At 40.6% G+C, this 25,363-nt stretch overlaps 1 protein-coding gene across 2 annotated transcripts in view; it reads left to right on the top strand.

Moving 5' to 3' along the window:
• The window catches only part of LOC106613535 (zinc finger protein GLIS1), a 129,153-nt gene that overhangs the window by 48,675 nt on the left and 55,115 nt on the right, over window positions 1-25,363 (top strand). For both annotated transcript variants that reach the window (XM_014215898.2, XM_014215897.2), the window contains exon 3: window positions 25,128-25,353. In XM_014215898.2, the coding sequence (XP_014071373.1) occupies window positions 25,128-25,353 (226 nt within the window). The remainder of the gene's footprint in view (window positions 1-25,127; window positions 25,354-25,363) is intronic.

The raw sequence follows: 25,363 nt of genomic DNA, 5'->3' as shown, positions 1-25,363 counted from the left end.
TTGGAGATGGTTGACTAGTCATTTCACCATGCAGCGAATGCAGAGATTGGACAATTGACTTTACTCAGAGTTTGGAAATGTTTGAATATTCATTGCACCATGCAGAGGAATGCAGTGATTGGACAACAGACTTTACACAGAATTTGTAGATGTTTGACTATGCAGTACACCATGCAGGGGAATGCAGTGATTGTCCAACAGACTTTACACAGAGTTTGATAATGTTTGAATATGTATTACACCATGCAGGGGAATGCAGTGATTGGACAACAGACTTTACACAGAGTTTGGAAATGTTTGAATATTCATTACACCATGCAGGGGAATGCAGTTATTGGACAACAGACTTTACACAGAGTTTGGAAATATTTGAATATTCATTACACCATGCAGGGGAATTCAGTGTTTGTACAACAGACTTTACACAGAGTTTGGAAATGTTTGAATATTCATTACACCATGCACTGGAACGCAGTGATTAGACAACAGACTTTACACAGAGTTTGGTGATTTTTGTCTCGTCATTACACCATGCAGGGGAATGCAGTGATTGGACAACAGACTTTACACAGAGTTTGGGGATGTTTAACGAGTCTTTACACCATGCAGGGAATGCAGTGATTGGACAGCAATCTTTAGACAGAGTGGAGATGTTTGACTATTCATTACACCATGCAGGGGAATGCAGTGATTGGACAACATACTTTACACAGAGTTTGGGGATGTTTAACTAGTCTTTACACCATGCAGGGGAATGCAGTGATTGGACAACAGACTTTACACAGTGTTTGGAGATGTTTGTCTAGTCTTTAAGCCATGCAGGGAATGCATTGATTGGACAGCAATCTTTAGACAGAGTGGAGATGTTTGACTATTCATTACACCATGCAGGGGAATGCAGTGATTGGACAACATACTTTACACATAATTTGTAGATGTTTGACTATTTATTACACCATGCATGGGAATACAGTGATTGGACAACAGACTTTACACAGAGTTTTGGAGATTTTTGTCTAGTCAGTACCACATGCAGGGAATGCAGAGATTGGACAATTGATTCTCTCAGAGTTTGGAAATGTTTGAATATTCATTGTACCATGCAGGGGAATGCAGTGATTGGACAACAGACTTTACACAGAGTTTGGAGATTATTAACTAGTCATTACACCGTACAGGGGAATGCAATTATTGGAAAACAAACGTTACACAGAGTTTGGTGATTTTTGTCTAGTCATTACACCATTCAGGGGAATGCAGTCATTGCACAGCAAAGTTTACACAAAGTTTGGAGATTTTTGACTATTCATTACACCATGCAGGGGAATGCAGTGATTGGACAGCAGACTTTACACAGAATTTGTAGATGTTTGACTATTCATTACACCATGCAGGGGAATGCAGTGATTGGACAACAGACTTTACACAGAGTTTGGAGATGTTTGACTAGTCATTACACCTTGCAGGGGAATGCAGTGATTGGACAACAAACTTTACAAAGAGTTTTGAGATTTTTGACGAGTCACTACACCGTGCAGGGGAATGCAGTAATTGGACAACAGACTTTACACAGAATTTGTAGATGTTTCTCTATTCATTACACCATGCAGGGGAATGCAGTGATTGGACAACAGACTTTACACAGAGTTTGGAGATGTTTGACTAGTCATTACACCTTGCAGGGGAATGCAGTGATTGGACAACAGACTTTACACACAGTTTGTCTATTTTTGACTATTCATTACACCTTGCAGGGGAATGCAGTGATTGGACAACAGACTTTACACAGAGTTTGTCTATTTTTGATTAGTCATTACACCATGCAGGAGAATGCAGTGATTGGACAACAGACGTTACACAGAATTTGCAGATGTTTGACTAGTCATTACACCATGCAGGGGAATGCAGTGATTGGACAACATACTTTACTCAGAGTTTGGAGATGTTTGACTAGTCATTACACCATGCAGGTAATGCATTGATTGGACAACAGACTTTACACAAAGTTTGGAGATTTTTGACTAGTCATTACACCATGCAGGGAATGCAGAGATTGGACAATTGACTTTACTCAGAGTTTGGAAATGTGTGAATATTCATTGCACCATGCAGAGGAATGCAGTGATTGGACAACAAACTTTACAAAGAGTTTTGAGATTTTTGACGAGTCATTACACCATGCAGGGGAATACAGTGATTGGACAACAGACTTTACACAGAGTTTGGAAATGTTTGAATATCATTACACCATGCAGGGGAATGCAGTGATTTAACAACAGACTTTACACAGAATTTGTAGATGTTTGACTATTCATTGCACCATGCAGGGGAATGCAGTGATTTAACAACAGACTTTACACAGAGTTGGGAGATTATTAACTAGTCATTACACCATGCAGGGGAATGCAGTCATTGCACAGCAAAGTTTACACAAAGTTTGGAGATTTTTGACTATTCATTACACCATGCAGGGGAATGCAGTGATTGGAAAACAGAATTTAGACAGAGTTTGGAGATGTTTGACTAGTCATTACACCTTGCAGGGAATGCATTGATTGGACAGCAAACTTTAGACAGAGTGGAGATGTTTGACTAGTCATTACACCATGCAAGGAATGCAGAGATTGGACAATTGACTTTACTCAGAGTTTGGAAATGTTTGAATATTCATTGCACCATGCAGAGGAATGCAGTGATTGGACAACAAACTTTACACAGTGTTTTTACATTTTTGACTATTCATTACACCTTGCAGGGGAATGCAGTGATTGGACAACAGACTTTACACAGAGTTTGGAGATGTTTGTCTAGTCATTAAGCCATGCAGGGAATGCATTGATAGTTCAGAAAACTTTAGACAGAGTGGAGATGTTTGACTATTCATTACACCATGCAGGGGAATGCAGTGATTGGACAACATACTTTACACATCATTTGTAGATGTTTGACTATTCATTACACCATGCATGGGAATGCAGTGATTGGACAACAGACTTTACACAGAGTTTTGGAGATTTTTGTCTAGTCAGTACCACATGCAGGGAATGCAGAGATTGGACAATTGACTTCTCTCAGAGTTTGGAAATGTTTGAATATTCATTGTACCATGCAGGGGAATGCAGTGATTGGACAACAGACTTCACACAGAGATTGGAGATGATTGAATATTCATTACACCATGTAGGAAATGCATTGATTGGACAGCAAACTTTAGACAGAGTGGAGATGTTTGACTATTCATTACACCATGCAGGGGAATGCAGTGATTGGATAATTAACTTTCCTCAGAGTTTGGAGATGTGTGACTAGTCATTACACCATGCAGGGGAATACAGTGATTGGACAACAGACTTTACACAGACTTTGGAGATTTGTGTCTAGTCATTACACCTTGCATGGGAATTCAGTGATTGGACAACAGACTTTACACAGAGTTTGTAGATGTTTGACTATTCATTACACCTTGCAGGGGAATGCAGGGATTGGACAACAGACTTTACACAGAGTTTGTCTATTTTTGACTAGTCATTACACCATGCAGGAGAATGCAGTGATTGGACAACAGACGTTACACAGAATTTGTTGATGTTTGACGATTCATTACACCATCCGGAGCAATGCAGTTATTGGACAACAGACTTTACACAGAGTTTTGAGATGTTTGACTAGTCATTACACCATGCAGGAGAATGCAGTGAATGGACAACAGACTTTACACAGAGTTTTGAGATGTTTGACTAGTCATTACACCATGCAGGGGAATGCAGTGATTGGACAACAGACTTTACACAGAGTTTGGTGATTTTTAACTAGTTATTACTCCATGCAAGGAATGCAGTGATTGGACAACAGACTTTACACAGAGTTTGTCTATTTTTGATTAGTCATTACACCATGCAGGAGAATGCAGTTATTGGACAACAGACTTTATGCAGAGTTTGGAGATGTTTGACTAGTCATTACACCATGCAGGGGAATGCAGTGATTGGACAACAGACTTTACACAGAGTTTGGAAATGTTTGAATATTCATTACACCATGCACTGGAACGCAGTGATTAGACAACAGACTTTACACAGAGTTTTTGTGATTTTTGTCTAGTCATTAAGCCATGCAGGGAATGCATTGATTGGACAATTAACTTTACTCAGAGTTTGGAGATGGTTGACTAGTCATTTCACCATGCAGGGAATGCAGAGATTGGACAATTGACTTTACTCAGAGTTTGGAAATGTTTGAATATTCATTGCACCATGCAGAGGAATGCAGTGATTGGACAACAGACTTTACACAGAATTTGTAGATGTTTGACTATGCAGTACACCATGCAGGGGAATGCAGTGATTGTCCAACAGACTTTACACAGAGTTTGGAAATGTTTGAATATTCATTACACCATGCAGGGGAATGCAGTTATTGGACAACAGACTTTACACAGAGTTTGGAAATATTTGAATATTCATTACACCATGCAGGGGAATTCAGTGTTTGTACAACAGACTTTACACAGAGTTTGGAAATGTTTGAATATTCATTACACCATGCACTGGAACGCAGTGATTAGACAACAGACTTTACACATAATTTGTAGATGTTTGACTATTCACTACACCATGCAGGGGAATGCAGTGATTGGACAACAGACTTTACACAGAGTTTGGTGATTTTTGTCGAGTCATTACACCATGCAGGGGAATGCAGTGATTGGACAACAGACTTTACACAGAGTTTGGGGATGTTTAACGAGTCTTTACACCATGCAGGGAATGCAGTGATTGGACAACAGACTTTACACAGTGTTTGGAGATGTTTGTCTAGTCATTAAGCCATGCAGGGAATGCATTGATTGGACAGCAATCTTTAGACAGAGTGGAGATGTTTGACTATTCATTACACCATGCAGGGAATGCAGTGATTAGACAACAGACTTTTCACAGAGTTTGGGGATTTTTAACTAGTCTTTACACCATGCAGGGGAATGCAGTGATTTGATAATTAACTTTCCTCAGAGTTTGGAGATGTTTAACTAGTCATTACACCATGCAGGGAATGGAGTGATTGGACAACAGACTTTACACAAAGTTTGGAGATGTTTGTCTAGTCATTACACCTTGCAGGGAATGCAGAGATTGGACAATTGACTTTACTCAGAGTTTGGAAATGTTTGAATATTCATTACACCTTGCAGGGGGAATGCAGTGATTGGACAACAGACTTTACACAGAATTTGTAGATGTTTGACTATTCACTACACCGTGCAGGAGAATGCAGTGATTGGACAACAGACTTTACACAGACTTTGTAGATGTTTTACTATTCATTGTACCATGCAGGGGAATGCAGTGATTGGACAACAGACTTTACACAGAGTTTGGAGATGTTTGTCTAGTCATTACACCATGCAGGGAATGCATTGATTGTTCAGAAAACTTTAGACAGAGTGGAGATGTTTGACTATTCATTACACCATGCAGGGGAATGCAGTGATTGGACAACATACTTTACACATAATTTGTAGATGTTTGACTATTCATTACACCATGCATGGGAATGCAGTGATTGGACAACAGACTTTACACAGAGTTTTGGAGATTTTTGTCTAGTCAGTACCACATGCAGGGAATGCAGAGATTGGACAATTGACTTTACACAGAGTTTGGAAATGTTTGAATATCATTACACCATGCAGGGGAATGCAGTGATTTAACAACAGACTTTACACAGAATTTGTAGATGTTTGACTATTCATTGCACCATGCAGGGGAATGCAGTGATTTAACAACAGACTTTACACAGAGTTGGGAGATTATTAACTAGTCATTACACCATGCAGGGGAATGCAGTCATTGCACAGCAAAGTTTACACAAAGTTTGGAGATTTTTGACTATTCATTACACCATGCAGGGGAATGCAGTGATTGGAAAACAGAATTTAGACAGAGTTTGGAGATGTTTGACTAGTCATTACACCTTGCAGGGAATGCATTGATTGGACAGCAAACTTTAGACAGAGTGGAGATGTTTGACTAGTCATTACACCATGCAAGGAATGCAGAGATTGGACAATTGACTTTACTCAGAGTTTGGAAATGTTTGAATATTCATTGCACCATGCAGAGGAATGCAGTGATTGGACAACAAACTTTACACAGTGTTTTGACATTTTTGACTATTCATTACACCTTGCAGGGGAATGCAGTGATTGGACAACAGACTTTACACAGAGTTTGGAGATGTTTGTCTAGTCATTAAGCCATGCAGGGAATGCATTGATAGTTCAGAAAACTTTAGACAGAGTGGAGATGTTTGACTATTCATTACACCATGCAGGGGAATGCAGTGATTGGACAACATACTTTACACATCATTTGTAGATGTTTGACTATTCATTACACCATGCATGGGAATGCAGTGATTGGACAACAGACTTTACACAGAGTTTTGGAGATTTTTGTCTAGTCAGTACCACATGCAGGGAATGCAGAGATTGGACAATTGACTTCTCTCAGAGTTTGGAAATGTTTGAATATTCATTGTACCATGCAGGGGAATGCAGTGATTGGACAACAGACTTCACACAGAGATTGGAGATGATTGAATATTCATTACACCATGTAGGAAATGCATTGATTGGACAGCAAACTTTAGACAGAGTGGAGATGTTTGACTATTCATTACACCATGCAGGGGAATGCAGTGATTGGATAATTAACTTTCCTCAGAGTTTGGAGATGTGTGACTAGTCATTACACCATGCAGGGGAATACAGTGATTGGACAACAGACTTTACACAGAGTTTGTAGATGTTTGACTATTCATTACACCTTGCAGGGGAATGCAGTGATTGGACAACAGACTTTACACAGAGTTTGTCTATTTTTGACTAGTCATTACACCATGCAGGAGAATGCAGTGATTGGACAACAGACGTTACACAGAATTTGTTGATGTTTGACGATTCATTACACCATCCGGAGCAATGCAGTTATTGGACAACAGACTTTACACAGAGTTTTGAGATGTTTGACTAGTCATTACACCATGCAGGAGAATGCAGTGAATGGACAACAGACTTTACACAGAGTTTTGAGATGTTTGACTAGTCATTACACCATGCAGGGGAATGCAGTGATTGGACAACAGACTTTACACAGAGTTTGGTGATTTTTAACTAGTTATTACTCCATGCAAGGAATGCAGTGATTGGACAACAGACTTTACACAGAGTTTGTCTATTTTTGATTAGTCATTACACCATGCAGGAGAATGCAGTTATTGGACAACAGACTTTATGCAGAGTTTGGAGATGTTTGACTAGTCATTACACCATGCAGGGGAATGCAGTGATTGGACAACAGACTTTACACAGAGTTTGGAAATGTTTGAATATTCATTACACCATGCACTGGAACGCAGTGATTAGACAACAGACTTTACACAGAGTTTTTGTGATTTTTGTCTAGTCATTAAGCCATGCAGGGAATGCATTGATTGGACAATTAACTTTACTCAGAGTTTGGAGATGGTTGACTAGTCATTTCACCATGCAGGGAATGCAGAGATTGGACAATTGACTTTACTCAGAGTTTGGAAATGTTTGAATATTCATTGCACCATGCAGAGGAATGCAGTGATTGGACAACAGACTTTACACAGAATTTGTAGATGTTTGACTATGCAGTACACCATGCAGGGGAATGCAGTGATTGTCCAACAGACTTTACACAGAGTTTGGAAATGTTTGAATATTCATTACACCATGCAGGGGAATGCAGTTATTGGACAACAGACTTTACACAGAGTTTGGAAATATTTGAATATTCATTACACCATGCAGGGGAATTCAGTGTTTGTACAACAGACTTTACACAGAGTTTGGAAATGTTTGAATATTCATTACACCATGCACTGGAACGCAGTGATTAGACAACAGACTTTACACATAATTTGTAGATGTTTGACTATTCACTACACCATGCAGGGGAATGCAGTGATTGGACAACAGACTTTACACAGAGTTTGGTGATTTTTGTCGAGTCATTACACCATGCAGGGGAATGCAGTGATTGGACAACAGACTTTACACAGAGTTTGGGGATGTTTAACGAGTCTTTACACCATGCAGGGAATGCAGTGATTGGACAACAGACTTTACACAGTGTTTGGAGATGTTTGTCTAGTCATTAAGCCATGCAGGGAATGCATTGATTGGACAGCAATCTTTAGACAGAGTGGAGATGTTTGACTATTCATTACACCATGCAGGGAATGCAGTGATTAGACAACAGACTTTTCACAGAGTTTGGGGATTTTTAACTAGTCTTTACACCATGCAGGGGAATGCAGTGATTTGATAATTAACTTTCCTCAGAGTTTGGAGATGTTTAACTAGTCATTACACCATGCAGGGAATGGAGTGATTGGACAACAGACTTTACACAAAGTTTGGAGATGTTTGTCTAGTCATTACACCTTGCAGGGAATGCAGAGATTGGACAATTGACTTTACTCAGAGTTTGGAAATGTTTGAATATTCATTACACCTTGCAGGGGGAATGCAGTGATTGGACAACAGACTTTACACAGAATTTGTAGATGTTTGACTATTCACTACACCGTGCAGGAGAATGCAGTGATTGGACAACAGACTTTACACAGACTTTGTAGATGTTTTACTATTCATTGTACCATGCAGGGGAATGCAGTGATTGGACAACAGACTTTACACAGAGTTTGGAGATGTTTGTCTAGTCATTACACCATGCAGGGAATGCATTGATTGTTCAGAAAACTTTAGACAGAGTGGAGATGTTTGACTATTCATTACACCATGCAGGGGAATGCAGTGATTGGACAACATACTTTACACATAATTTGTAGATGTTTGACTATTCATTACACCATGCATGGGAATGCAGTGATTGGACAACAGACTTTACACAGAGTTTTGGAGATTTTTGTCTAGTCAGTACCACATGCAGGGAATGCAGAGATTGGACAATTGACTTTACTCAGAGTTTGGAAATGTTTGAATATTCATTACACCATGCAGGGGAATGCAGTGATTGGACAACAGACTTTACATAGAGGTTTGAGATTTTTGACTATTCATTACACCATGCAGGAGAATGCAGTGATTGGACAACAGACTTTACACAGACTTTGTAGATGTTTTACTATTCATTACACCATGCAGTGGAATGCAGTGATTGGACAACAGACTTTACACAGAGTTTGGAGATGTTTGACTAGTCATTACACCTTGCAGGGGAATGCAATTATTGGACAACAAACTTTACACAGAGTTTGGTGATTTTTGTCTAGTCATTACACCATGTAGGGGAATGCAGTGATAGGACAGCAACGTTTACACATAGTTTGGAGATTGTTGACTATTCATTACATCATGCAGGGGAATGCAGTGATTGGACAACAGACTTTACACACAGTTTGTCTATTTTTGACTATTCATTACACCATGTAGGGGAATGCTGTGATTGGACAGTTGACTTTACTCAGAGTTTGGAAATGTTTGAATATTCATTACACCATGCAGGGGAATGCAGTGATTGGACAACAGACTTTACACAGAGTTTGGAAATGATTGAATATTCATTACACCATGTAGAGAATGCATTGATTGGACAGCAAACTTTAGACAGAGTGGAGATGTTTGACTATTCATTACACCATGCAGGGGAATTCAGTGATTGAACAACAAGCTTTACACAGAGTTTGGGGACTTTTAACTAGTCAATACACCATGCAGGGGAATGCATTGATTGGACAACAGACTTTACCCGGAGTTTGGAGATGTTTGACTATTCATTACACCATGCAGGGGAATGCAGTGATAGGACAACAGACTTTACACTCAGTTTGTCTATTTTTGACTATTCATTACACCATGCAGGGGAATGCAGTGATTAGACAACAGACTTTACACAGAGTTTGGAAATGTTTGAATATTCATTGCACCATGCAGAGGAATGCAGTGATCGGACAACAGACTTTACACAGAGTTTGGAAATGTTTGAATATCATTACACCATGCAGGGGAATGCAGTGATTTAACAACAGACTTTACACAGAATTTGTAGATGTTTGACTATTCATTGCACCATGCAGGGGAATGCAGTGATTTAACAACAGACTTTACACAGAGTTGGGAGATTATTAACTAGTCATTACACCATGCAGGGGAATGCAGTCATTGCACAGCAAAGTTTACACAAAGTTTGGAGATTTTTGACTATTCATTACACCATGCAGGGGAATGCAGTGATTGGAAAACAGAATTTAGACAGAGTTTGGAGATGTTTGACTAGTCATTACACCTTGCAGGGAATGCATTGATTGGACAGCAAACTTTAGACAGAGTGGAGATGTTTGACTAGTCATTACACCATGCAAGGAATGCAGAGATTGGACAATTGACTTTACTCAGAGTTTGGAAATGTTTGAATATTCATTGCACCATGCAGAGGAATGCAGTGATTGGACAACAAACTTTACACAGTGTTTTGACATTTTTGACCATTCATTACACCTTGCAGGGGAATGCAGTGATTGGACAACAGACTTTACACAGAGTTTGGAGATGTTTGTCTAGTCATTAAGCCATGCAGGGAATGCATTGATTGTTCAGAAAACTTTAGACAGAGTGGAGATGTTTGACTATTCATTACACCATGCAGGGGAATGCAGTGATTGGACAACATACTTTACACATCATTTGTAGATGTTTGACTATTCATTACACCATGCATGGGAATGCAGTGATTGGACAACAGACTTTACACAGAGTTTTGGAGATTTTTGTCTAGTCAGTACCACATGCAGGGAATGCAGAGATTGGACAATTGACTTCTCTCAGAGTTTGGAAATGTTTGAATATTCATTGTACCATGCAGGGGAATGCAGTGATTGGACAACAGACTTCACACGGAGTTTGGAGATGATTGAATATTCATTACACCATGTAGGAAATGCATTGATTGGACAGCAAACTTTAGACAGAGTGGAGATGTTTGACTATTCATTACACCATGCAGGAGAATGCAGTGATTGGACAACAGACTTTACACAGACTTTGTAGATGTTTTACTATTCATTACACCATGCAGGGGAATGCAGTGATTGGACAACAGACTTCACACAGAGATTGGAGATGATTGAATATTCATTACACCATGTAGGAAATGCATTGATTGGACAGCAAACTTTAGACAGAGTGGAGATGTTTGACTATTCATTACACCATGCAGGGGAATGCAGTGATTGGATAATTAACTTTCCTCAGAGTTTGGAGATGTGTGACTAGTCATTACACCATGCAGGGGAATACAGTGATTGGACAACAGACTTTACACAGACTTTGGAGATTTGTGTCTAGTCATTACACCTTGCATGGGAATTCAGTGATTGGACAACAGACTTTACACAGAGTTTGTAGATGTTTGACTATTCATTACACCTTGCAGGGGAATGCAGTGATTGGACAACAGACTTTACACAGAGTTTGTCTATTTTTGAAAAGTCATTACACCATGCAGGAGAATGCAGTGATTGGACAACAGACGTTACACAGAATTTGTTGATGTTTGACGATTCATTACACCATCCGGAGCAATGCAGTTATTGGACAACAGACTTTACACAGAGTTTTGAGATGTTTGACTAGTCATTACACCATGCAGGAGAATGCAGTGAATGGACAACAGACTTTACACAGAGTTTGGTGATTTTTAACTAGTTATTACTCCATGCAAGGAATGCAGTGATTGGACAACAGACTTTACACAGAGTTTGTCTATTTTTGATTAGTCATTACACCATGCAGGAGAATGCAGTTATCGGACAACAGACTTTACGCAGAGTTTGGAGATGTTTGACTAGTCATTACACCATGCAGGGGAATGCAGTGATTGGACAACAGACTTTACACAGAGTTTGGAAATGTTTGAATATTCATTACACCATGCACTGGAACGCAGTGATTAGACAACAGACTTTACACAGAGTTTTTGTGATTTTTGTCTAGTCATTAAGCCATGCAGGGAATGCATTGATTGGACAATTAACTTTACTCAGAGTTTGGAGATGGTTGACTAGTCATTTCACCATGCAGGGAATGCAGAGATTGGACAATTGACTTTACACAGAATTTGTAGATGTTTGACTATGCAGTACACCATGCAGGGGAATGCAGTGATTGTCCAACAGACTTTACACAGAGTTTGGAAATGTTTGAATATTCATTACACCATGCAGGGGAATGCAGTTATTGGACAACAGACTTTACACAGAGTTTGGAAATATTTGAATATTCATTACACCATGCAGGGGAATTCAGTGTTTGTACAACAGACTTTACACAGAGTTTGGAAATGTTTGAATATTCATTACACCATGCACTGGAACGCAGTGATTAGACAACAGACTTTACACATAATTTGTAGATGTTTGACTATTCACTACACCATGCAGGGGAATGCAGTGATTGGACAACAGACTTTACACAGAGTTTGGTGATTTTTGTCGAGTCATTACACCATGCAGGGGAATGCAGTGATTGGACAACAGACTTTACACAGTGTTTGGAGATGTTTGTCTAGTCATTAAGCCATGCAGGGAATGCATTGATTGGACAGCAATCTTTAGACAGAGTGGAGATGTTTGACTATTCATTACACCATGCAGGGAATGCAGTGATTAGACAACAGACTTTTCACAGAGTTTGGGGATTTTTAACTAGTCTTTACACCATGCAGGGGAATGCAGTGATTTGATAATTAACTTTCCTCAGAGTTTGGAGATGTTTAACTAGTCATTACACCATGCAGGGAATGGAGTGATTGGACAACAGACTTTACACAAAGTTTGGAGATGTTTGTCTAGTCATTACACCTTGCAGGGAATGCAGAGATTGGACAATTGACTTTACTCAGAGTTTGGAAATGTTTGAATATTCATTACACCTTGCAGGGGGAATGCAGTGATTGGACAACAGACTTTACACAGAATTTGTAGATGTTTGACTATTCATTACACCGTGCAGGAGAATGCAGTGATTGGACAACAGACTTTACACAGACTTTGTAGATGTTTTACTATTCATTGTACCATGCAGGGGAATGCAGTGATTGGACAACAGACTTTACACAGTGTTTGATAATGTTTGAATATTTATTGCACCATGCACTGGAACGCAGTGATTGAACAACAGACTTTACACAGAGTTTGGAGATGGTTGACTAGTCATTTCACCATGCAGGGAATGCAGAGATTGGACAATTGACTTTACTCAGAGTTTGGAAATGTTTGAATATTCATTACACCATGCAGGGGAATGCAGTGATTGGACAACAGACTGTACATAGAGGTTTGAGATTTTTGACTAGTCATTACACCATGCAGGGGAATGCAGTGATTGGACAACAGACTTTACACATAATTTGTAGATGTTTGACTATTCATTACACCATGCAGGGGAATGGAGTGATTGGACAACATACTTTACACATAATTTGTAGATGTTTGACTATTCATTACACCATGCAGGGGAATGCAGTGATTGGACAACAGACTTTACACAGAGTTTTGGAGATTTTTGTCTAGTCAGTACCACTTGCAGGGAATGCAGAGATTGGACAATTGACTTCTCTCAGAGTTTGGAAATGTTTGAATATTCATTGTACCATGCAGGGGAATGCAGTGATTGTACAACAGACTTTACACAGAGTTTGGAAATGTTTGAATATTCATTGCACCATGCAGAGGATTGCAGTAATTGGACAACAGACTTTACACAGAATTTGTAGATGTTTGACTATTCATTACACCATGCAGGGGAATGCAGTGATTGGACAACAGACTTTACACAGAGTTTTGGAGATTTTTGTCTAGTCAGTACCACTTGCAGGGAATGCAGAGATTGGACAATTGACTTCTCTCAGAGTTTGGAAATGTTTGAATATTCATTGTACCATGCAGGGGAATGCAGTGATTGTACAACAGACTTTACACAGAGTTTGGAGATGTTTGACTAGTCATTACATCATGCAGGGGAATGCAGTGATTGGACAACAGACTTTACACACAGTTTGTCTATTTTTGACTATTCATTACACCATGTAGGGGAATGCTGTGATTGGACAGTTGACTTTACTCAGAGTTTGGAAATGTTTGAATATTCATTACACCATGCAGGGGAATGCAGTGATTGGACAACAGACTTTACACAGAGTTTGGAAATGATTGAATATTCATTACACCATGTAGAGAATGCATTGATTGGACAGCAAACTTTAGACAGAGTGGAGATGTTTGACTATTCATTACACCATGCAGGGGAATTCAGTGATTGAACAACAAGCTTTACACAGAGTTTGGGGACTTTTAACTAGTCAATACACCATGCAGGGGAATGCATTGATTGGACAACAGACTTTACCCGGAGTTTGGAGATGTTTGACTATTCATTACACCATGCAGGGGAATGCAGTGATAGGACAACAGACTTTACACTCAGTTTGTCTATTTTTGACTATTCATTACACCATGCAGGGGAATGCAGTGATTAGACAACAGACTTTACACAGAGTTTGGAAATGTTTGAATATTCATTGCACCATGCAGAGGAATGCAGTGATCGGACAACAGACTTTACACAGAGTTTGGAAATGTTTGAATATTCATTGCACCATGCAGAGGAATGCAGTGATCGGACAACAGACTTTACACAGAGTTTAGAGATTTTTAACTTGTCATTACACCATGCAGGGGAATGCATTGATTGGACAACAGACTTTACCCGGAGTTTGGAGATGTTTGACTATTCATTGCACCATGCAGGGGAAAGCAGTGATTAGACAACAGACTTTACACAGAGTTGGGAGATTATTAACTAGTCATTACACCGTACAGGGGAATGCAGTGATAGGACAACAGACTTTACACACAGTTTGTCTATTTTTGACTATTCATTACACCATGCAGGGGAATGCAGTGATTGGACAGCAAACTTTAGACAGAGTGGAGATCTTTGACTATTCATTACACCATGCAGGGGAATTCAGTGATTGAACAACAAGCTTTACACAGAGTTTGGGGACTTTTAACTAGTCAATACACCATGCAGGGGAATGCATTGATTGGACAACAGACTTTACCCGGAGTTTGGAGATGTTTGACTATTCATTACACCATGCAGGGGAATGCAGTGATAGGACAACAGACTTTACACTCAGTTTGTCTATTTTTGACTATTCATTACACCATGCAGGGGAATGCAGTGATTAGACAACAGACTTTACACAGAGTTTGGAAATGTTTGAATATTCATTGCACCATGCAGAGGAATGCAGTGATCGGACAACAGACTTTACACAGAGTTTAGAGATTTTTAACTTGTCATTACACCATGCAGGGGAATGCATTGATTGGACAACAGACTTTACCCGGAGTTTGGAGATGTTTGACTATTCATTGCACCATGCAGGGGAAAGCAGTGATTAGACAACAGACTTTACACAGAGTTGGGAGATTATTAACTAGTCATTACACCGTACAGGGGAATGCAGTGATAGGACAACAGACTTTACACACAGTTTGTCTATTTTTGACTATTCATTACACCATGCAGGGGAATGCAGTGATTGGACAACAGACTTTACACAGAGTTTGGAGATGTTTGTCTAGTCTTTAAGCCATGCAGGGAATGCATTGATTGGACAGCAAACTTTAGACAGAGTGGAGATGTTTGACTATTCATTACACCATGCAGGGGAATGCAGTGATTAGACAACAGACTTTACACAGAGTTTGGGGATTTTTAACTTGTCTTTACACCATGCAGGGAATGCAGTGATTAGACAACAGACTTTACACAGAGTTTGGAGATGTTTGTCTAGTCATTACACCATGCAGGGAATGCACTGATTGGACAGCAATCTTTAGACAGAGTGGAGATGTTTGACTAGTCATTACACCTTGCAGGGAATGCACTGATTGGACAGCAATCTTTAGACAGAGTGGAGATGTTTGACTAGTCATTACACCATGCAGGGGAATGCAGTGATTGGACAATTAACTTTCCTCAGAGTTTGGAGATGTTTAACTAGTCATTACACCATGCAGGGGAATGCAGTGATTGGACAACATTCTTAACACAGAGTTTGGAAATGTTTGAATATTCATTGCACCATGCAGGGGAATGCAGTGATTGGACAACAGACTTTACAAAGAGTTTGGAGATGTTTGACTAGTCATTACACCATGCAGGGGAATGCTGTGATTGGACAACAGACTTTACACAGAGTTTGGAAATGTTTGACTAGTCATTATACCATGCAGGGGAATGCTGTGATTGGACAACAGACTTTACACAGAGTTTGGTGATTTTTAACTATTCATTACACCATGCAGGGGAATGCAGTGATTGGACAACAAACTTTACACAGAGTTTTGAGATTTTGGACTATTCATTACACCATGCAGGGGAATGCAGTGATTGGACAACAAACTTTACACAGAGTTTTGAGATTTTGGACTATTCATTACACCATGCAGGGGAATGCAGGGATTGGACAACAGACTTTACACAGAGTTTGGAGATTTTTGGGGGGATTTGCTATTACTTGCTCTGTTTCTTTAAAATGTCGTAATGTTTTAGAAAATTGTTTTTCTTATTCACACATAGTTTGAATTCATGGTGAAGTTGTTCATGACAAATCAAGGAGAATATGGGATACCTTTCCGAGCACAGCTAAAATCCATAACAAACTGATTTCATCCTCATGAAAATTCCCATGTCTGCTGGTACTAGTAATCCTTCTAAGAAAACAGAGACCTTTCTGTCCTCCTAATTTAATTGCTTTTCTTCTTCCCCCTCTTTTCCCTCACTCCGTCGAGCACCTGTTTAAAGGAGCTGTCCTTTCGACTTTGTTATTTTTCATTTACTTGTGCCCCCAGGTTTTTCAATCATACATCCATTACTAAGCAAACAAATAAGTTCTGGGCCTATGCAGCAGACACAAATATAGATGAGTTATGAGATTTAAAGCAGGAGAAGGCAGCTTTGGACTGTAATACGCAACATCTGCGGCGGACAGCAGTCACACAACACAGAGCATCCCGCAAACTCCTCCAGCCTGTCATCTCCCACCCCAGTCATGCTGTGTGTAATAAGTGTTATATAAGGCGAGAAGAAGGGAGAGGAAGAATTAACTGATTATTATTAACTGTTCATGTGCTCATCTTATGATTTATGGAGCCCAAAGTGGCACCGGGTTGAATTGTCACGCTGGATTTCCAGATGCATCCGTCTTGTGGTTTTGACAGCTTGTTGTTTCTTGAGTTCAGATATTTTAGCGTCTGGGCCCTGACATGGGCTGTGTCCAAAATTGTGCCCAATTCCCTATATAGTGCGCAAATTTTTTACCAAAGCCCATGCTGCCAGTTCCCTCCGAACAAAGCTGCCCTCTCTCAGTACAGTACACCTCTTGAACGCTCCCGTCCTCACCTCCCCCACTCTCCTCCTCTTCCCTCCTCACCTCCTCCGCTCCCCCCGAAACATCTGCACATCTGTTTTTTATTCCCCGGGATCTCAGAAGACTTAAACACATTAAACACTGGCACAAGCGCAGTCTCACCCCAGCACTTAAAACAGCGCTTAGGTGACTTAAAAGGCAGAGGCGAGAATTATAGAAAATGAAGTGTCACCGAAAAAAAAAATCGCCTGAGATTACCACCAATTACACTTAATCATGCACCACACCAGGACATCTGCTGATCAGATGCAGCATAGAGACTATATAGAGAGAGAGAGATCAGATAGACAAAGAACACAGAGAGAGAGAGAGAGAGAGAGAGAGAGAGAGAGAGAGAGAAGAGACTGTGAAAGAAGGAGAAAGAGACCGAGACAGAGACCGAAAGAGAGACAGACAATCAGAATCTGGATCCTATCGTAAGTCGTGTGAAATGAGAGAGGTCCATTATTCAAGGAATGCTGGGTTCAGAATGATAGCATGTGATATGATGATGTGATTGAATGTCAGGTCATTCTGAGTGTAGAATGCATTAAGGAATACAATACAGGACATGCAAATCTGGAGATAATAGCCATTGTTTTTGTGGAGTTAGCTATGCTCTTTCTTTGTTGGAGACATGTGGGATGTTCTGTTTTATTAGTCATTTATTAGTCATTCAGATAGAGAGGGAGTTAGCCAAAGCACAAACTGATTTATCTCATCATGACTCTCTGATGATTTGCCCCTTTGGCAACAAGAGTACAGCCTTACTGTACACATGTGTATACCAAATGGCACCTTATTCCCTTCAGTGCACTGCTTCTTGCCAGGGCCCATAGTGCTCTGGTCCAAAGTAGTGCACTATATGGGAATAGGGTGCCATTTGGAATACAGCCGTGGAAATACGTGTTTCAAAATGCTTTTCTTGTTCTTCTTCTAAACCAGATAAACATCAACGAGTCAAAAGAGAGAGCATGACATTTGTTCTGGTTAATTGTATTTGTTGCCTGTCTTGTCTCTTTATCTTTAGATGCAGAACTGGATTAATTCATCCATGGAAATAGTTTGTAAGGGCTTTCCATTTGTGGTTTTCGATGCATCTGATTTTTTATGGCTTTGCTTTGTGTTCTCGATGGGGTTTGAAACGGAGGAAGCGTGACAAATGGATGACCTAAGAACACTGAATCAATAGGGGGCGATTGGAAACCTCATTTCTCCCCTTGACACGAGCCAAAAAAAAAGAATCACATATGTCCCTCAATAGAAGTTCTCCAGTAACCACATATATCCCTTTATAATTACCCCATGTCTGCATCTATAGTTTATGTGTTCATTCATGTGTAATAGAGAGATATTCTTCTCATCTAATCTCACTATCTCCCCCCCTCCCCGTGGGGATTAGTGAGCTCAACCATTTCTAATCATCCCGCAATGATAGTAATAGATCTATAACCATGATATCAAACAGGGTATTTTCCTGTGGTCCTGTTCCACAAGTTGTTTTTCTGGGAGGTGTGTAAGAACAAGAAGGGGGGGATAACAATAGAGGCCTTCTTCTGGGCTTCGTCTCAGCTCTTTCTGGTTGTGAATGCTGACATCAGTGGGTGTTTGTAAGGATGGGCCAAAAGCACATCTGTACATGGTCTCGATAGAGCAGCACAGTTGCCCGCGGTGATTCTGGCAGCGGCCTGTAACGAGTCTCTCCCTGATCTCATGCCCTTAGATTGTCACCTCTAATTGGCTCTGAACGCTTGCAAGTGTGCATATCATTATCAGAGCAACCAATGACCCCCCCCCCCTCCTTTTCTTCAAAACGATTTCACTTACAAAATACATGACTGAAATCATGGAGTTCATTTCAGCTCACACTTTGGAGAAAACTGAAAAAAATAAGCCCTAAATGGTTCCTTAGAGACCACCCATGACCACTCTTACAGGACCTAACCGCAACATGACCAGTCAGCACTGATCTGACCCCTGCATGTTCCCATCACTGTGTCAGCGCAACAATGGACCTCTCTCTCACCCTCCCTCCATCTCTATCTCTCTCACCGGCTCTGTGTGTCTTCCATTTCACCTAGGTGCTTTCACTGGCTTCCACCTCCTGATCAAGCCAGCCCTAACACACAATGAAATACTCACAATGTTGAATTACCATGGCATATTCAATATAAACTGAATTTATGGTTGGTTTCCTTCCAAGCCACCATATGTTGAGAAGCCTGTTTCTCCTCCTAGCCTGAGCATGACTGATTCTGTTAATGTAACAAAGCTTTCAGCCGGGCGTTCAGTCTGTATGCTTTATGGAACACAGAACAACTATAAGACTTTAGAAGAGACACAGTGACTGGAGTGGAGGCACCTTGGTTTATTGTAGAAGAGTGACTGTTCTAATCTAGATCTAAAGACAGACTCGTTATATAGTCTAGGGTGTGACCTGATCAGAAAAAACTCCTTGTCCTACCAATTGCCTATAACTAGGGCCAGTTTTTCCTGATGATATACCCTAGCCAGCTCCTACCTCCTCAACCTGGTCTCAGGGTCCTAATCATCTCCATACAGTTTAGGCTCCTCTCGCAACCTGGTCTCAAAGCATTTTGTATTATTCTGTACGTAAATCTGGAACATTCCATTTTATGGTAGGATATGTTATGTTTCGTATGTTATTTATTCATTTATGGATTCCATCACCCATTTTGTATATGTTATGAATACCAATTTGTTTTATATGTCACGAATTTTCTACATTTACAATATGTTACGAATTTTCTAAACATAGAAGATGTTACGAATTTGCTAAATGTATGATATGTTACAAATTCTGTCTAGGTGGCTAATGTTAGCTAGCTGGCTAACGTTACTTAGGCTAAAGGTTAGGATTAGGGGTTAGGGTTAAGTTTAGGAGTTACGGTTAAGGTTAGGGGAAGGGTTAGCTAAACGGGTTAAGGTTAGGGTTAGGGGAAGGGTTAGCTAACATGCTAAGTAGTTGCAAAGCAACTAAAAAGTAGTAAGTAGTTGAAAGGTTGCTAATTTGCTAAAATGCTGAAGTTGTATGTGATGAGATTTGAAGTCACAACCTTTGGGTTACTAAAGGTTTGCGTTATACACCCACCCCGACCAACCACCCTACTTTTATTTTTGCCTTAAGTAACCATCTGTCTTATGTAACCATACCAAACGTAACATATGTAACATACATATACGTATCATACTAATTTGAGTGTCCCAGATTTACTTTTACTATGTTACGTCTAGTCTATGAGACCAGGCTGATCTTGTAGCCCCAAACTAGCACCTCCAGTGTTGTCTTCTCCTTTCCCCAATGTCCTCTCCTCTTGCTCCAACATCTCCTCTATACCTCACTATTTCCTGATCCGGAGCCATGTTCCTCCTCTCATTCATAGAGATGGGTATCTCTTAGAGTGCCAGGTCAAAGGTCAGTGCTCAGGAAGGCAACTCCAAAGATTGCCAAACACACCATAGCAAAGCTTGAAACAATTGTTTGTATTTGAATTATTTTGTTGTACCTTTATTTTACTAGGCAAGTCAGTTAAGAACAAATTCTTATTTTCAATGACTGCCTTGTTCAGGGGCAGAACAACAGATGTTTACCTTGTCAGCTCGGGGATTCGATCTTGCAACCTTCACGGTTCCTAGTCCAACGCTCTAACCACTAGGCTACCTGCCTCCCCAATCTCTATAAACAGAACAAATCATAGGTAATCACTCCGCTGGGATATTTGTGGTGTTCGCGCAGCTTTGCCTTGAATTACATAAAGTACTTTCTACTGGCAAACAGCAACTGTTTCCAAACAGGGAAATAGAGAATGCCTCTTCTGAAGTGCATTGTATTTTATTTGGCTTGAATTTTTTTAAATTTATTTATTTCACCTTTATTTAACCAGGTAGGCAAGTTGAGAATAAGTTCTCATTTACAATTGCGACCTGGCCAGATAAAGCAAAGCAGTTTGACACATACAACAACACAGAGTTACACATGGAGGAAAACAAACCTACAGTCAATAATATAGTAGAAAAATAAGTCTATATACAAAGTGAGCAAATGAGGTGAGATAAGGGAGGTAAAGGCAAAAAAGGCCATGGTGGCGAAGTAAATACAATATAGCAAGTAAAACACTGGAATGGTAGATTTGCAGTGGAAGAAAGTGCAAAGTAGAAATAGAAATAATGGGGTGCAAAGGAGCAAAATAAATAAATACAGTAGGGGAAGAGGTAGTTGTTTGGGCTAAATTATAAATGGGCTATGTACAGGTGCAGTGATCTGTGAGCTGCTCTGACAGCTGGTGCTAAAGCTAGTGAGGGAGATAAGTGTTTCCAGTTTTAGAGATTTTTGTAGTTCGTTCCAGTCATTGGCAGCAGAGAACTGGAAGGAGAGGTGGCCGAAGGAGGAATTGGCTTTGGGTGTGACCAGAGAGATATACCTGCTGGAGCGCGTACTACAGGTGGGTGCTGCTATGGTGACCAGCGAGCTGAGATAAGGGGGAACTTTACCTAGCAGGGTCTTGTAGATGACTTGGAGCCAGTGGGTTTGGTGACGAGTATGAAGCGAGGGCCAGCCAACGAGAGCATACAGGTCGCAGTGGTGGGTAGTATATGGGGCTTTGGTGACAAAACGTATGGCACTGTGATAGACTGCATCCAATTTATTGAGTAGGGTATTGGAGGCTATTTTGTAAATGACGTCGCCGAAGTCGAGGATCGGTAGGATGGTCAGTTTTACGAGGGTATGTTTGGCAGCATGAGTGTGGCTCAATCTGTTTTGCCTGGGTATATGTTGTATTTCATTGTTCATTGTACCTGATCCTAACATAAGCTACATCTTAAAGACATACCGTACAGATAATATAATATAGAATGGTTAGACCATAGGCTTTATACTGTTCTCACTTTGGCTGTGTATTTTATAGGGTGCTTGTGCAACTAATACAGTTGTAGGATCTTAATTTGATCACTCATTTTTTGCTGAGAATTTTCCTGTACAGCAGGAAATGCGAACTTGAAGTGTATTTCAGTTTTTGAAAGGCTTCTAAAGTTGGTAATTTCCACTTAGAAAAGTCAGGCTTGGCCTCCCGAGTGGCGCAGTGGTCTAAGGCACTGCATCACAGTGCTAGCTGTGCCACTAGAGATCCTGCTTTGAGTCCAGGCTCTGTCGGAGCCGGCCGTGACCGGGAGACCCATGGGGCGGTGCTCAATTGGCCCAGCGTCGTCCGGGTTAGGTGAGGGTTTGGCCTGCAAAGATGTTCTTGTCCCATCGCGCACTAGTGGCGGGCCGGGCACAATGCACGCTGACACAGTTGCCAGGTGCACGGTGTTTTCGCCGACACATTGGTGAGTCTGGCTTCCGGGTTAAGCGAGCATTGTGTCAAGAGGCTTGGCTGGGTTGTGTTTCGGAGGGTGCACGGCTCTCGACCTTCGCCTCTCCCATGTCCATACGGGAGTTGCAGCGATGGGACAAGACTGATACCACAAAATCGGGGAGAACCATTTTAAAAGAAAAAAAGAAATGTCAGACTTGATTTGCCCAAAATGAAAAATGTATCAACCCCTACAAAAATGTCCATTAATTATAATCTACATAATAATTCACATTTCTGGTTACTGCAGGATTATTTTCCCACTGTAGCAGAGTGGCTCAAATTAAGATCCTACATCTGTATTCACTCTTTAAAACAGGTGGTGCATGTGCGTGTGTTTGCGTGTGCACCTGTGTGTGACTGTACATAGTGAAAGGTTACATACGGTCAAAGCCATGGTATACACGCATTTTAGTTCTCTATCCTGACTCATGTCACCATTGGCCGTCCTGATCGAATCACTCTTATTCCAGATGAGGCAAGAAATACTTGGCCGTCAATCAACAGGCCTTGAAGTTTTCATACACAAACACAGTTGGATATGCTAACTGTGGAAACGCGCAGCCAAAAAGAAAAAAAAAGAAGAGGCAGAACGCTCCAGAACTTTATAAACAGAACCATTTGTATTCCTTGAAAACAGAACAGAGCTGAAAGAGTTTTTGCCTTCTGTTTATGGCTCTGAGTGAAACCAGCATGCCTCTCAAAGTCCCTCAGCGAGCGACACTGCAGTGTTTGCCCTGACTTTCTATACCTCTCCCCTCTCGCTCTCTATGCATCACCTCTCGCTCTCTCAACCTCTCCCCTAGTCCCTTTTTCTCTTTCCAATGCCAATCACGCATCTCCACCGTAACTTATTTTTCTATGACTTCTTCACAACTTCTCCCTCTCTGTCCATCTGCCTCTCCCTCCCTCCTCTCTCGCTGACTACATCTTGTTTTAAAAAAAAATCTTTCTCTGCCTGTTACTTTATCCTCGTCTTTCTGTTTTCTCTATCCTCATGCCTTCCTCCTCCATCTCTTTTTCCTTTCATTCCTTTATATCACTTAAGGAGTGTTTGTGTGCCTGCATTGATAATAGCTCAAGAGATGTGATAACATTGTCAATAACATCATTATGAGCAAATTCAATTTGAGAAATTGAGTTAGGGAGGTTGGAGCAGGGACATGTGGCCTCCTACACACGAATGAGCATCGGGGGTATTGTCTTTCCTTCTGGAAATATTTCGACATACACAGCCCCCCTTCACTCACTTTCATGTGTCAAATTTCAGATTTGTAGTCATATTCTGATATGTTTTATGGAAACATTTTGTTAGACACACTAAAAGTCCCCAAAAAGCTTTTCTTGGTTATATTCATGTCATACGGTGCTAAATATATAGATAGTTTATGCTAGTGGTTCAGCAAACTCTCTCACAATTTCAACACAAAATACATTTCCTGTAATTGAATTACAATTACCCAGCTGTGGACTGCCTGAGTGTCTCTTCAATAGCAAAGTGACAAACACAAGAGCATTTGGAACATTCATCAATGCAAATAATTAGCTAATTTCTCGCTCTTGTTTAGTTTTCCCACATTACTAATAATATCAATCCACACTATAAAGTGTTATTGTCGACACACTGAAGAAGGCTGTTAAGCCAAAACGTCTGTATATGCTAACTGGATGCAGTAAAAATAATAAGAAGAAGAAAAAGATGAAGTAAGCTTTATGCAATCTTTTTGAGCACGGACCCGTCACGCTTTTTTGCTTATCTGTACACAGTTCAACAAGAATTTACACAAGTCTAATCTTTTGACGTCATCAGCTTTTAAAGTTCACAAAACCACTCCATATATCAACAGATCCACAAACTCGAAGCCAGCGATTGTTCTCGAGAGATTGATCGTAATTTGATCCAATTTCAACATGTCACCGATGGAAACGTCTCAGAGGAGATCTGTTGCACTCTATGGTAGTTATTAATCTCTCTGTTCTGTCGTTAGAGTAGCGAAACAGGCTAACAGAGCCAACTTCCAGCTAGAGATCTAGAGAGGGACTCTGAGGGGTTACAGTGCTGTCATTGTCATCATAAGTTTGTATTTATTGCCGTTGTGTGTATTTGCTTGTGCAAACAAACTCCCCCTTTGGGAGTGAATAAAAATCCGATCTTATTTTAGGGACTTTGAGGGTTACAGACAGTGTTGTCATTTTCATCCCTTCTCTTCCCCTTTTCCAGTGAACGGCAGTTGCAGCGGTGCCTACTGCCCAGAGAAGGAGAGTGGGCCAGAGCTGGGGGGCAGTGAGGGCACACTGATGCGCTGTGGGCAGAGTCTGGCGGTGCCGGTGCCACCAGGGAGCCAGCCAGGTCCAGTGGGTCATTACCACAGTGTCCACTGTGAGCGGCCCACACCCACACACAACCTTCATCTGCAGGACAGCCAGCAGCAGCACGCTGAAGCCAGGTAAGAACGA

Source organism: Salmo salar, chromosome ssa10 (assembly GCF_905237065.1).
Source record: "Salmo salar chromosome ssa10, Ssal_v3.1, whole genome shotgun sequence".
In the NCBI taxonomy this organism is placed as follows: Eukaryota; Metazoa; Chordata; class Actinopteri; order Salmoniformes; family Salmonidae; genus Salmo; species Salmo salar.
Note: the sequence above shows the minus strand (reverse complement) of the source record. Positions and strands in the feature narration are given on the sequence as shown.